The sequence below is a fragment of the Mesocricetus auratus genome, unplaced genomic scaffold (genome assembly GCF_017639785.1).
Source record: "Mesocricetus auratus isolate SY011 unplaced genomic scaffold, BCM_Maur_2.0 Super-Scaffold_100018, whole genome shotgun sequence".
NCBI lineage: Eukaryota > Metazoa > Chordata > Mammalia > Rodentia > Cricetidae > Mesocricetus > Mesocricetus auratus.
Window position 1 is genome coordinate 27,849,346 of NW_024429199.1, and position 13,610 is coordinate 27,862,955.

The 13,610-nt window shown below is 43.0% G+C and overlaps 1 protein-coding gene and 1 long non-coding RNA gene across 2 annotated transcripts in view; one reads left to right on the forward strand and one right to left on the reverse strand.

Moving 5' to 3' along the window:
* The window catches only part of Nhsl1 (NHS like 1), a 61,525-nt gene extending 56,886 nt beyond the window's left edge, over nt 1-4,639 (reverse strand). The window contains 2 exon segments of the mRNA XM_040728438.1: nt 1,165-1,317; nt 4,281-4,639. Coding sequence (XP_040584372.1) covers nt 1,165-1,317; nt 4,281-4,338 — 211 coding nt within the window. The 5' untranslated portion in view covers nt 4,339-4,639.
* Nucleotides 1-12,346, forward strand: part of LOC106020776 — a 63,333-nt gene extending 50,987 nt beyond the window's left edge. The window contains exons 2-4 of the long non-coding RNA XR_001196206.3: nt 5,967-6,128; nt 6,494-6,550; nt 12,091-12,346. This is a non-coding gene — a long non-coding RNA (uncharacterized LOC106020776). The remainder of the gene's footprint in view (nt 1-5,966; nt 6,129-6,493; nt 6,551-12,090) is intronic.
* The last annotated feature ends 1,264 nt before the right edge of the window (nt 12,347-13,610 follow it).

Sequence of the window (13,610 nt, forward strand, 5' to 3'; positions counted from 1 at the left end):
TTTGGCATATTTCCTGAGTATTTTTCAGGGTGTGATTTGTACTACAAAGTATAAATTCAAGATAGTTAGGGTCCTGCCTTCGAAGTCTACACTTCCTTCAAAACAATTGATTGCCGATAAATAGCTATTAAAGTAGAGCAATCTGAGGTCCATGGTCTCAGGAGGTCCACGTTTAAGTCCTGATTGTTGTAACTAACTTTGAAGTGACAGGTAAGTTTGCCTTTATGAATTACTCCTTCATCTAGGTGCAGTGAGAGTAACTGTAGGATAACTCTGAAGATTAAATGAGATGAGACATTCAGTGAGCTTGGACTAGCTCCTGGTATTGTAATAAACTGTTTAACAGGCATGCACCAGTATCGTTGTGCTAAGGTGTTAAATAATAAATCACTTTGTAAATGACTGATACATCAGCAAAAATTCTCATAAAGCCAGAGTGTCCTCACAATGCTTTCTCCTTGAATCAATGACAGAAGTGTTCAAGACTCATGTCTTCCACAGTGGATAATAGAAACAATGCCCAGTTTCATTAAATTTCAAGTAAACCACAAATACTTCTTTGGTTTATTTATGTCCAAATGTAAGAGAGATCTGATAGGAACAGTCCGCCATAGGCTAAGAACTTTAGTGTGCTACTTTATTACAAAGTCTCTGTTTTCCAAGTGAATCCTTTTCCTTGGGAGGATGCCCTGGCCTCCCACTCTGTCATCTTTGCAAACATGCTTTCACTGCTCCTTTACTGTTTTAAACTCAACAATTAAAGTGAGAGTCTTGCACCCCACTTTCTAATGCGAACGAAGCAGAAGAAACCATTCAAAAGTTTTAACAAATTTGCTTTCAATACATAAAACAACTTTGAAGAGCAGTGGCCACACCACCCCCCCCCCATCAACACAAGTTTACTTTATTTGGATTAGATTGATGCTGGTGATTTAGACACTCGGAGGGGTTTCTAAGTAGCATGGGCTTCTTTAAGGCAAATGTACATTCAGTAAAAAGACAGGGTCTTCCGGGGACCAGAAGCTTTTAGCCATATGTAAGGTTGTATTTATGGAGACAATCAGTGCCCATGACTCTTCTTTTATAGACCGTGATTAAATAGATGCTGTCGGTTCTTAACAATTAGCAATTAAGCCAAACAAAACAGAGAGATGGCTGACTTACCCCTCAGCACTGATTTGAGGTTGAGCTTGGCTTGGCGGTGCAGGTCCTCAACACAGGGGGGTCTCGTGGTGGGAAGGAAAACATTCTCCTGCTGATGCCATGGTGCTGTGTAGTGGACAGTCCATCGACTCTCCTCATCTAGGTTGGAAACCGCTACAGAGAAAAAGAACAGATAGGCATGTCAGCTGTTGACCCTGAATTTGTTACATTAAGATAAGGCCTCAGTCACCAGGCACGGTAGCTCATGCCTTGAGTCTCAACCGCTGGGGAAGCTGAGGCAGGAGGACTGCCAAAAGTTCGACACCAGTCTGAATTACATAGTGGGTTCCAGGCCAGCCTGGAGTATTCTGAGTGAGACCCTGTTTCAAAACCACCAAGAGAAAGATCAAACTGTGGCATTTAGCACACCCACAGGTAAGAACCTGTCAGGAACAGGGGAACTAACTCTAGTGGGATTTCATCTCAGGCCCCAGTGGTCATGTCAATCTACTGGGCTGCATCTGTAAAGAAAAAGGGTCCACTGTCCATCTCCCACACAGTATGTCCATAGACATGTTTGCTCAGCTCCCTGCTTCCCAAAACCATAGCTCCTCCTCTAAATCCTGTGTAAGAAGAATGACGGACAAAATTGACAGGGAGCTCCCATTCCTCCTTACCCAGACACCACAAACCCAAGTTTTCCAACTGTACAATGATGCTGTAACATTAAACAAACCAGAAACAAGTTCCCCACATGAGGTTGGGACCAAACATCTTTCTTCTACTGCAAAACTTAAAAACACCACTGTTACAAAGCACAGGTAAAAAATGTTAAACTTAGTATATTCAGTTTGAACACCATCTAAACTATAAAATTCTCTCACATATGCTTTCATGGGATATTTCCATAGTAATTTTTTAAATGTCCAACGCAACTGACTTTATCCAACACAAACCAATTCAATTAAATTTTTTTCCAATACAAAACAAGCCCAAAGCCTTGGTGGGAAGCTGAGCCTAAAATGAACCACTAAGATAATTTTCTTGCACTCCTACTGGGGCTTGAGATCTCCTTTTGTTCCGTATTTCCCGCAACACAAGCTATGCTGGAGTATTAGGGGGACACATTCATCAGTGAAGCTTTAATAATGTCTACATGTCTGCTGCATACTCATGCATAGGAAAGACGAGACATATGTAAAAGGAAGCCCACGGACTAGGCATCTACCCAGGGTGGTAAAGCTAACTCATGTAGAGCCAGCAGACGTTAGGACTGTGAGTCAGAAGTAAGTCTACTCTGACCGTGCCCTACAACAGACAGTTGCTGGGAACAACAGAATGTATGCCTGGGAACTAGATCATAAAACACAGTCTCAAAGGAATATGAAAAACAAGGTGGACTAATGACTCTGTCTGAACATATTTACAGTTAACTAAACATACCCCACAGCACAGGACCTAGGACCACAGTAGAGCCTAAATGGGCTAAGGTCGCTCATGAAATAACCTGCGTGAAACAAGACTAGGGCAGAGACAAGGAATCCTGAACTATACCCATGGGAGAACTGTGCCTTCCTTAGCCTGGCTCCCACACACCTGTCACCCACCCTCCTAGTAATTTTTCCTATAGCTACCACATTATAAAAGTCTATGGACCTGAGAAGAGCTAAGGAGCTACTTTCTCCATAAATCGCTCGGTGGTAATAAACTAGACATAAAGTTAAAAACTGAAATGCTGTTTTCCACTTACAGTGTTTGACAGGGGCCATATATAAACTAGGCTCCTGCCATTTTACATATTGGATAGGGTCCTGCACGGCACATACCACCACCAGCCTTAATAAATGAAATACTAAAGTGTGGCCTTCACTCTGCTGTATGGTTCAGAGAGGGGCACAGCTCTAAGCAGCCAGAGGCCCCCTCAAAGTACACCCAGAATTCATTACAATGGTTTTTTGCTAATGCCTATTTACTTTTAAATTTTAATTGCCTTAGACAGAAAATGGAAACTTTCCCTCTTGGCTCATTGCAAATCAAATCCAAGTGATGGCATCTGAGCCCCTGTAATTGTACCATTAGCCCCGGGGCACAGACACAAACTGGCTCCTCTGAAAGAGCCCTTGCCTCTTCCTTCCCTGCTCTCCCTGCCTCCTGCCAAAGGGAGATTTGTATCGGTCCTTCCACAGACAGGCTTCAAGCTAGAGAGATGCAGAAAATGAGCCCGGAGTGCAGAGGCACCCCCTCACCCCGCCCCACCCCCAGCCACACATTTATCCGGGTCGTGTCACTGATCAAAAAGGCAACACAAAGCCACACCGAAATAAGTTAATAGAAAAAAAAATCCATGTCGCCGTAAAATTAAATTTTCACGGAAATGAAGAAGCACCAAGATTAAGGAAATTTAAACTGACAGGAAGTACACAATGGAGCCACAACACAAAAGCTCACTGCTTTACGACAGTCACTGATCCGTCTAGACAGTTTGTCCTCGGGCTCTGTAATCCATGACAGAGTGTACCAGGGGGCTTTAGAGGATCACCCCCACCACAACTATGTGACACATTACACATCGACTCCTCACCACAGCCACTCAGCCAACTGAATGCCCAGAAACCACACACTGTATATCAAGGCAAAGTCAACACAAAGACCTTCCCCTTCCTTGAAGGACTTCTTTTGAGAAGTATAAAAGAAATGAAGTCACTTAAAATCCCAAACACAAATAAATAAGACAGAATGAGGTCACATATACTGTCCAAGGCGCTGCGGTGACCTGGTACACAGTGGAAATTAATTCAAGGCTATTAAGCTCTTTCACTGTGATTTCAGCACTCAGAAAGGGACTGACTCTCCTCTCTCTCTCTCTCTCTCTCTCTCTCTCTCTCTCTCTCTCTCTCTCTCTCTCTCTCTCTCTCTCTCTCTCTCTCTCTCTCTCTCTCTCTCTCTCTCTCTCTCTCTCTCTCTCTCTCTCTCTCTCTCTCTCTCTCTCTCTCTCTCTCTCTCTCTCTCTCTCTCTCTCTCTCTCTCTCTCTCTCTCTCTCTCTCTCTCTCTCTCTCTTTCTCTCTCTCTCTCTCTCTCTCTCTCTCTCTCTCTCTCTCTCTCTCTCTCTCTCTCTCTCTCTCCCCCCAGAACTTACTTTTCTTCTTGAAACGTTTAAAGAAAGATTTAATCTTTGCATTCATGAAGACCACCATTTTCTTTCTGCAGCACCTACATAGGTTCGGAATTCAAAGTCACTTTAAAAGCTGGGTCCCGTAGGTCGGTGGCAAACGGTGCTCCACCGCCCCAGATTCTAACTTTTCTCACCAGGTTGTAGTCCTCCGACATCTGTCTCCCTAAGCTGCTGTAACTATGAGGTCAAGTTTACAGTCAGGTGGTTACAAACCATTAGCAGTCCTTGAACCAGAAAAACTCCCACTGAAATCTGATCTGTAAGACTGGGAGCAGCGGTGACAACAGGAAAGAGAAAGCCAATCACAGTCTTCATTTGCATAAGCACTGTATCAGGCTCTCCGCCTGGCTGCCCATTCATTCCATTTCCTCCTCACACACCAGGAGTTTCTCCTGCCCGTCCTCATCCACAAATGGATGGCAAGTTTTACTTTCTGGAAGTCACATCACGATGAAACGCATAGGTCCTGAGTTTTCATGAGGCCACCATGTACATCCAGATCGGCTGTTTGTTTGTTTTTACAGGATCCAGTAAGTCTGAACATAACCCCATGTTGAGTCTGTGACTTTCCGGCCCACTCTGGGAGTAAGGGATGTGAATGGATACAGGGGAAATGAACCAACCTTTGTTTCCCAACCACGCCCCCAGGTTCTGCCTCCCAGACCAACAGAACTTCCATAAGCAGGGTGGCTCTAGGAAAGAAACACCAGGGAGCTTTGCGAGATGACTTAGTGGCATTTTATGCAAATAAGGGTGCCCTGTCTTCTACCCCCTGCTAGTTACTACACTCTAGCACCCGGGATTAGGGAAGTGAGATCTCATTTGCATCTGGCCGGCCCAACTCTGAAAAAAACAAACAAAAACCCCTTAGCTTCCCCACTCCAAAGCAGAAATTAGATACATTACCCGAATCACTTTAATCTCTTTTAAATGCAGTAATTATCTAATAGTCTGGTTCTAGCAACCCTGCCACAGCTTTACTGGGTAGTAGTTTTAAACAAACATTATTTGAATTACTCTTTAGCTCAAATGTGCTAAATACTGGACTGAGGAAATGTAACCGGAGGGAAATCAAGGCAACCCAATGGGAAAGAGAGAGAGATGTGAAAAACTGAAGACAAGAGATCTGGCACTGAAGGGGAGTGAGCACAGGAAAACACCTCCCATCTCACCCCCCTGCACACAGAACAGTCTGTGAAGCCCTTTAGGGGACCTCTTAGTTCATAGCTTGGGGCCAGCCTTGTAACTGAATGGAAAAATGTAATAATCCCCTAATTCAAAACATTTACTTTATAACAAAGGCTCTTAAGTCAAAGAATAGCAGTTTATAGAAGGGGCTCCCCCTAGGGAAAGCTTGGGGACCATGGCGCCTCAGTTTCTCATACTTTTTTAGCCACACTTTTTGAACAACAAAAGCAAACAAACAAAACCCAAGGAAACTACCATAGTGTCACACACAAAGAAATCCGGACGTGTGTTCTTTTGTCTTTTACATGGCTTCACTTAAAAGTCACCCAAGTGCTAGATGGCAAATGAGTAACAGCCAAGATGTTGATTGGCAACTCAAACTGCAAGCTGGCGTACACTGAGCGCAAAGTCCCTTCCCGACTCATCAGTGACTGAGACCTTGCTCTGTGCATTCCATTACAGACGGGTGGTGTGCCATAAAGAAGCAATCTTATTCACCATCTACAAGTTTTTGAAGTTCAACGTCACTTTGAAGTTCAGAGACAACTTTGCAAACCTTGAATACGCCCAGTGCTGTAGAGCACACAGCCTTTAGTGTACGCAGTAAACGGCATGCAAACCCAGGTACATTCACTAAAGAGCTAAGTACTGAGAGCCTACTATGTGCCTCTCTCAACAGGCGTGTATTATTTGACAAGAAACGAATCATATGGCAGATCAGACAGTGGTAAATTCAGTGGGCAAAAGAAAAGTTGGGCAATGTAGACAAAAGAGGATGGGAAGGGAGGCTGAAGGGTCTGGGTGGATTTTAAACAAGTCGGGGCAGGCCTCACCAAAATAATGAGGTTTAAGTACTTGAGGAGAAGATGTCAATAAGCAAAACTCAAAGGCAAATCCCACTGGCTCTCATTTTCAAAACAGGTGGGGGGGGGACAAGCCTCCAACCCCCGCCCCAAGATTAGTTAAACAAGTTCCCTTTCCCTTCTTAGGAAATGAACTGCATCAAGAATGGAGCCATTTCCTTCTCTCTCCAGGCGGCCTGGTTGGTAAGTAGTCACAGTTAGGGAAGATAAGTCCTACTTGTTACACACCAGCCAATGAATGGTAAACTCAGGGCCAAGGGGCAGGCTTCCAGTCCAGAGTCAGGGCACCTCATCCTCTTCAGGCGATAAGCCAGATAAATGATCAGGTTTGTCAACTGTTAACACACTGCTATGTTTTGGCATTACACATTTTATTGATCATTAAGTTTTATTTATTATAAGGCATCCCCCCAATAATAACGCCATCTCACCCTTTATCTCTTATGTTTCAGCCAAAGAATAGGGACGTGTTTCTATCATATAAGTTGCATGCCTTCCCGCCATGATTTATTTAAGCAAATGTCTAGTATTTTGAAGTTGCTTGGTTTAGATGTTCAACGGGAAATACATGGTTCTATGGAACGTCCTATTCTAGCTGTAGACAGCTGTTTTAACAGCAGCATCAGCAAAACAGCTGGGATATCCTAGACTCTGAATTTAGCAGAACACACAAGAATGAAGATCTCAATTCTGCAACCACCAACCTCCTGTCCCGGGACAGGAGCACTCAACGAGATATTCAGGACTTGGTTAGGTCAGTGGTAAGGTAGAGGGTTAATATCAGAACTTAAGAAATTTTCTTGATAGATTCTATGTAATAGTTCTTGGTATGTGGTAAGCATTTGTGTTTGTTAAACACACAAGCAAAAATCTCAGAATCAGCAAAGCACCCTCATGCTTAATAAGGAATTGTGCTTATTTTTGAATTTTTACTTGTGTGTATATGTGTGGTGTGTCCATGCACATGCATGTGTGTGCGTGTGCATGCATGAGTGAAGGTCACAGGACAATGTGCAGAAGTTGGTTCTCGCCTTCCACCATAGGATCCCAAGAATCAAAGTCAGATTGTCAGGCGTGGTGGCAAGCAATTACCTTTCGACTCATCTCAGAGTTAAACTGTCAGCTCCTGGAATGACTGTCCCACCCACCGTCTCTGGTTTACCCCCATACGGCACCTTTTTCTAGCTTTTGTAAATGCTAATTCTCAAAACGTTTTCAGGTTAGAGAGCTGCTTAGTCAGTCAAGTGCTTGTTGCACATGCATGAAGATGTGAGTTCAATCCCCTAGTTGCCCTGTAGAAAGGGAAAGTATAGCTGTGGACATCTATAATACCAACACTAGGGAAGCAGAGATGGAGGATCCTTGGGGCTTGCAGACCAACCAGGCTACTTCTGGTTAAGTGGGAGATCTTCTTCACAAAAACTAAGGTGAAAAGTGATTGTAGAAGACATACAACAATGGCTTCTGGCCTCCACTCACAGAACATGTACACACACACACACACAGTAAATTAAAACAAAACAAACAAACCCCTGTGCTGCAACATTGGTTGAAAAATGTTGGTTGAACTGTGCTGACTGAATGGTTAAATCACTAATCTCCAATAATCTTGGTGGCTTATTCTGATATGGAATTTTGGAATTCTGTTTTCATTACTGTGCTGTGAAATATGTATCCTTACTTATAAAGTTCCAACTTTTCTGACTTCTTTAACATTAATAAAATCTTCTTAGTAATAAATGTTACATTTAAGGATTTTTCTTAGTTGAGTGGTGGTGGCACACACCTTTCATCCCATCAGAGGCAGACAGATTTCTGTGAGTTCCAGGTCAGCCTACTCCACAGAGTGAGTCCTAGGACTACAACAGAGAAACCCCATCTTGAAAAACCGAAATAAATTTTTTCCTTTAAGCCAGATATGGTGATATATGCCTCTACTTTCTGCTACACAGGAGGCAGAGGGCTTGTGAGCCTATGAGTTCAAGTTCATTACAGCCTGGCAGAGGGCTTGTGAGCCTATGAGTTCAAGTTCATTATAGCCTGGCAGAGGGCTTGTGAGCCTATCAGTTCAAATTCAAGTTCATTACAGCCTGAGCAAAGGAGTGAGAAAACTGTTTATTAACAAAGAATTTTCTTCAGGTATCATTTTATCACTTCCACAGGTATGTGCTCCCAACATATAAGTTAAAAAACTTGACAGTGGTTTATGCTCAATTTTTTAACACTTACTAGTATCAGCTATCTGTCCAGGATAAAATTGGGTCACTCATGACTACCGAGTGCACATGCCTATAATCTCAGCATTTGTTGGGTGGAAGCAAGAGAATTGCTGAATTCAAGGTCATCCTAGGCGCCACAGGGAGACCTTGTCATAAAAGTAAAAGTCAACAGATACAGCGCAGTGGTTAGGTGTGTACCTGGAATGGCTACAAGGCCCTAGATTTGATTGACTCAGGGAAAAAAAGGTCACAGTCCAGTGGGGAAGACAGGAAGCCACACCCCAAAAGATATATAAAACGGTAGTAGCAATGAGTAAGTCCAGGAGGAGCCAGGTTGACAGGAAGTTCCTAATGAAAATGATGGAGGAGGACCCCTGGTTTATTTACAAGAGGGACAGCTGAGACACAATGAAAGGAACAGTCTCAGTGAAGACGTGAAGGGGGGGGGTACTGTCACTAGACTCAGGCCGGCATACACTATGTGCATATACTCAGGCTCTTAGGACAATGGTGAGGGAAGAGCACACAGGACAGGACAAGAGCACACCCAAAGGCCCCTGCTTGTCACCAGGGGCTAGGTGACACTTTAAGACATTAGGGAAGGCCTATGTGTGTCACGATCCATGCTACAAGGTCTTTCAGGAAGTCATTTGTGGCTAAGGTTCTTCACAATGCTAACACTTGCCAGTCCATGCAGCACATACACACTCGTCGCCCTTAATCTGAGTATCTCCAACAGGAAGTGGTCCAAACTCTCAAAGTCTTTGAGCTCCTGTATGATGTCACCAGTAGAAAATTCCACACCTGACTTCAGCATGAGTCAGCACAGTCAAAATGGGGGTGAAGAGAATGTATGACCCCAGAGGTTCCTTCAAATTGTGAACGGGGGATAGAAAGCAGAACTGAATTCTAAGTTCGGACTTGGGTACCAAGGTGTCTCGCTGTGTCCACACACATAACTGGAATCTCAAACACTTTAGCTCCATAGCACTAAGAACACTATAATGTGTTTTAAGTCACGGATACTTAGAGTTTGAATTTAAAAAACCAAACAAGTAGGGTTGGGGGCGTGAAGTCAGGGTTGGCATTTTAGACTAAGCAAGGCTGTCTGGGCTCTACCCAAAGTACCACAGTAGGTGAGGGGAGGGGACAGAGACCCCAACTATCCACCGTTTGTCCACGTCACCACCCATGCTTTCATCTTAGACACAAACTTACCATTTTGAGGGACAGAAACTACATGATGAAAGTAAAAACTAAAAGCTTCTCAACAGCAAAGCCATGGAAGCTTCCAGAACTCCCCCACAGAGCCTCTACTCCCTTCCTCCCCATTCCCATTTTCGTAAAATGTCAGCTCCTTGGTACATTAAATACAGTGGAACATTAGAAGTCTTTTCAATCCCCAAACTTTCATTGTTAAATAATACTGATTAAAAAGGTATACTTTCAAATGTTATACACAGGAGTTTCATGCAGGAATTAGACACAGTTGTCACATATTATACACTCACACACATTCAACACACACACACACACACACACAGACACACTTTGAAGTCTTCATTAATTAAAATAAAATATGTAATAGCCAAAGAGTACTGTGTTTGACTGGGTTGGAAAAGGAAGGAAAGGAAGACGTCAGGAAAAGATCATGCCAAGCGGTGGTGGTGCACGCCTTTAACCCCAGCAACTCGGGAGGCAGAGGAAGGCAAATCTCTGTGAGGCCAGCCTGGTCTACAGAGCGAGCTCCAGGATAGCTAAGGCTGTTACAGAGAAACCCTTTCATAACATACATTTCTGGTTAGAGTTATGTAGTACAAGATAAATATAACACATCTCAGGGAACTTCAGCTGCTGAAATAGAAAATTCCTCAGCCCAACCTTATCTATAAGTAGTGGTTTTATTGTTTGCTATCCTTAAGGCTATTTTTACAAAGCAAGTTTACATCTAAATTAGAAAAATAGAGACTAGAGAGATGGCTCAGTGGTTAAGAGCATTGGCTGCTCTTACAGAGGGCTGGGATTTGATTCTTCGCACCCATGTGCAGTTCACAGCTGTCTGTAACTCCAGTTCCAGGAATCTGCAACACTCTTTTGGCCTTCTAGGCACCGCATGTGTGTGTGTGTGTGTGTGTGTGTGTGTGTGTGTGTGTGTGTGTGTGTGTGTCTGTGTGTGTGTCTGTGTGTGTGTATAGGCAAGACACTAAAATACATAAAAATATCTTTTCAAAATAAATTAGAAGACTATACAACTACTTTAGATTTACTTATTATCTTTATATATAGTCAAAGTATAGCCTAAAATCCTTAGAAATATTCATCCCTTATGTTTTGGGGGCTCATTAGGCAAATCTGAAAAACACCTTACAATACAAGCCTTCTAAGTCAATTAAATTAAATTATATGTACATACTTGGCAAGAGATTGCAGAAATGCTAAAGCTAATACAATTTACTTTACACTCATACATATAAAGGGTGATATCTCAGAGATACTGTTCCCAGAATGAAAGCATGTGACAAACCTTCATGCAGAATTAGTCTAGCTGCCTCACTGTTATTTCACAAAGCACATTTAAATTCGTCAAGACTCCAGAACTGAACAGTGACATGTTCTTCTGTTTCCAAATTAATTTTTAATGATGTGCCCCTGACATATTGCAAAGGACGAATGGAAATCCCCCCTTACCAGTGTATGGTGGAGGTAGTGAGGGACAGAAAGGGAAACCTTCCGAGATGATAACACATCCGTTCTGTAGAGGGAACCTGATATGCTACCCATCCTGCCAGTTAATGTGGATGCTGAGAAACCCCCTCCACTCTGCATGTGATTCCTGGTTAATAATTTAACCGAATCCCACCGTTCCCATCTGCTCAGCCCATTTCACAATGCCTGCTATCACCGTGGCTAGTTTAGGCCAGCCACAGTATTCATGTGACAAACAACAAGCAAATGAATGGCGAGGCCGACAGAAAACATGCCTCGGGAGGAGAAAAAGGATCCCTGCACTGACACTGAACATCCAAAGCTCAGCTGGCCTGCGAGGTGCAAAGTCTCCCCAGCACAGGGTAGGGCCATCAAGGGCTATCCCGAGATGGAAGTGAAGTTAAGTGTGACACACACGAGGCAGCTTTGTAAGCAGCAAGCCTTGAGTTAATTGTGTCCCGAAGGGAAGTTTTCAGAGTGGGAAAGAGCCAGGAGGAGCCTCAGGACTCCTTGTTTCTTCAATAAGTAGCCCGCGGGCTGAACAGGGATGTTCCCAGATGAACTGAAGTTCTAGTTTACAGTGCCCTATGTGCTGCCTGTGTTAGAAAGGAATCCACTCTCATTTCATCCCTCAACATCCTTCAAAGGCTATCAGCTGCCCTAGATGCCTCACCCCCAGCCTATGACCGGGCCTTTCTCTACTCACTGTTCAAGTTATGGCCAAAGCTTAACCTTACTGAAGTGTTCCTTGATGATGCTTTAATAACTTTATCTTAAAAATATGTCATTTTATTTCAGGTACGACTTGAAGAAAAAGCAAGCTGTGGGGCTGGAGAGATGACTCAGTGGTTAGGAGCAATTCCTGTTCTCACAGAAACCCTGAGTTTGGTTCCCAGCATCCACACGATGGCTTATAAGTCCAGATCCAGGGGATCTGATGCTCTCTTCTGACCTCTGAGGGGACCATGCAGGGCATGCACGTGGTATGCACGCATGCATACAGGCAAAACACTCATACGCAGAAAATAATAAACCTAAAAATTTTTAAATAAAACTTAAAAAAAAAAAGAGCAAAGTGTGCCTTACAGAAAGAGAATGGACTGTTTCATTAACTGGAGCTCCTTACACCTGATTCAATTATTCATCACCATGTTGTGTAGCTTACACCCTTGCATCCTAGCATCAGTGATGCGTCAATTCATTCTACAAAGCCTGTATGATGTACATGCAGGCTCACTGAAAGAGAAACAATGCATGTGAGCATATTGGCATATAGATGAGCTTGATTACAAAGTTAACTCATTTTACTGTCTGAATACATATTAAGGGTCTAACTGCTCTAGTGTATCTCAAGGAAGAGAATCATTTTCAATGACTCGAAAAGTAAAACACAATTTTTATACTATCTAAATTCAACATAATTACATATTAAGAATAAAAACTAACTTAAGGGAAATGAATTTTAAAATCTGGAAAGAAAAAATGATGTCACTCTTTGGTAAAATCTTTGGGTAGCAAAAGAACATCTCAATGTGGAATAAAAAGCCAGAGTATAATAGAGTATAATAACCCTAGATATCTAACTGAGAAGCGACATGTGATTAGCTAACACTGGCTAACACTAAGCATCTGTTTGATTGATAGTGTTACCAAACCTACGAGAAATCTCTATACTTGAGAAGAATTTTCTACACGGGGGAAGAAAGAGAGGAAGGGCAAAGAAAGACCTCTTTAAAAAGATTAGCAGACACAACCAAAAAACAACAGAACAAAAACAAACAAACAAAAAACCACGGAGAGAAACGGACAAAATGAAGATGAGACACGGGAGGTTGCCACCTACAGGGGAGACCTGCACAGGGTGTGACAATGACCTTGGGCAGCCTTGGCTCCAACTTCTCTTTTATCCTCAGAAGAATTCCTTATCTTCCTCCACGAGGGAAGATCTATAATTTTTGTGGCCTTTGAGCTTGACTTTGAATAAGGTCGATACTGTACTTCCAGAGAGACTTATGGATAGTCATAAACTAAATATCACCTGCAATGAAGCCCAGCTAAAGAAGCGCTTAGTGCTTACATTATGTAAGTACTTAGCACTTACATTATTATGAAAAGGAGGTCTCTATCAGGTAGGGATACAAACGCAGGTCCTCCTAGTTGTTGTGTGACACTCAGCCACATTCCTGCCCCAACAAAGGGGTCTTTTGTTTATCTGTTTGTTTGCTTTTGTTTTCCAAATCAGGGTTTCTCAGTGTAGCTCTAGCAGTCCTAGAGTTCGTTCTAGAGACTATGCTGGCCAAGATCCACCTGCCTCTGCC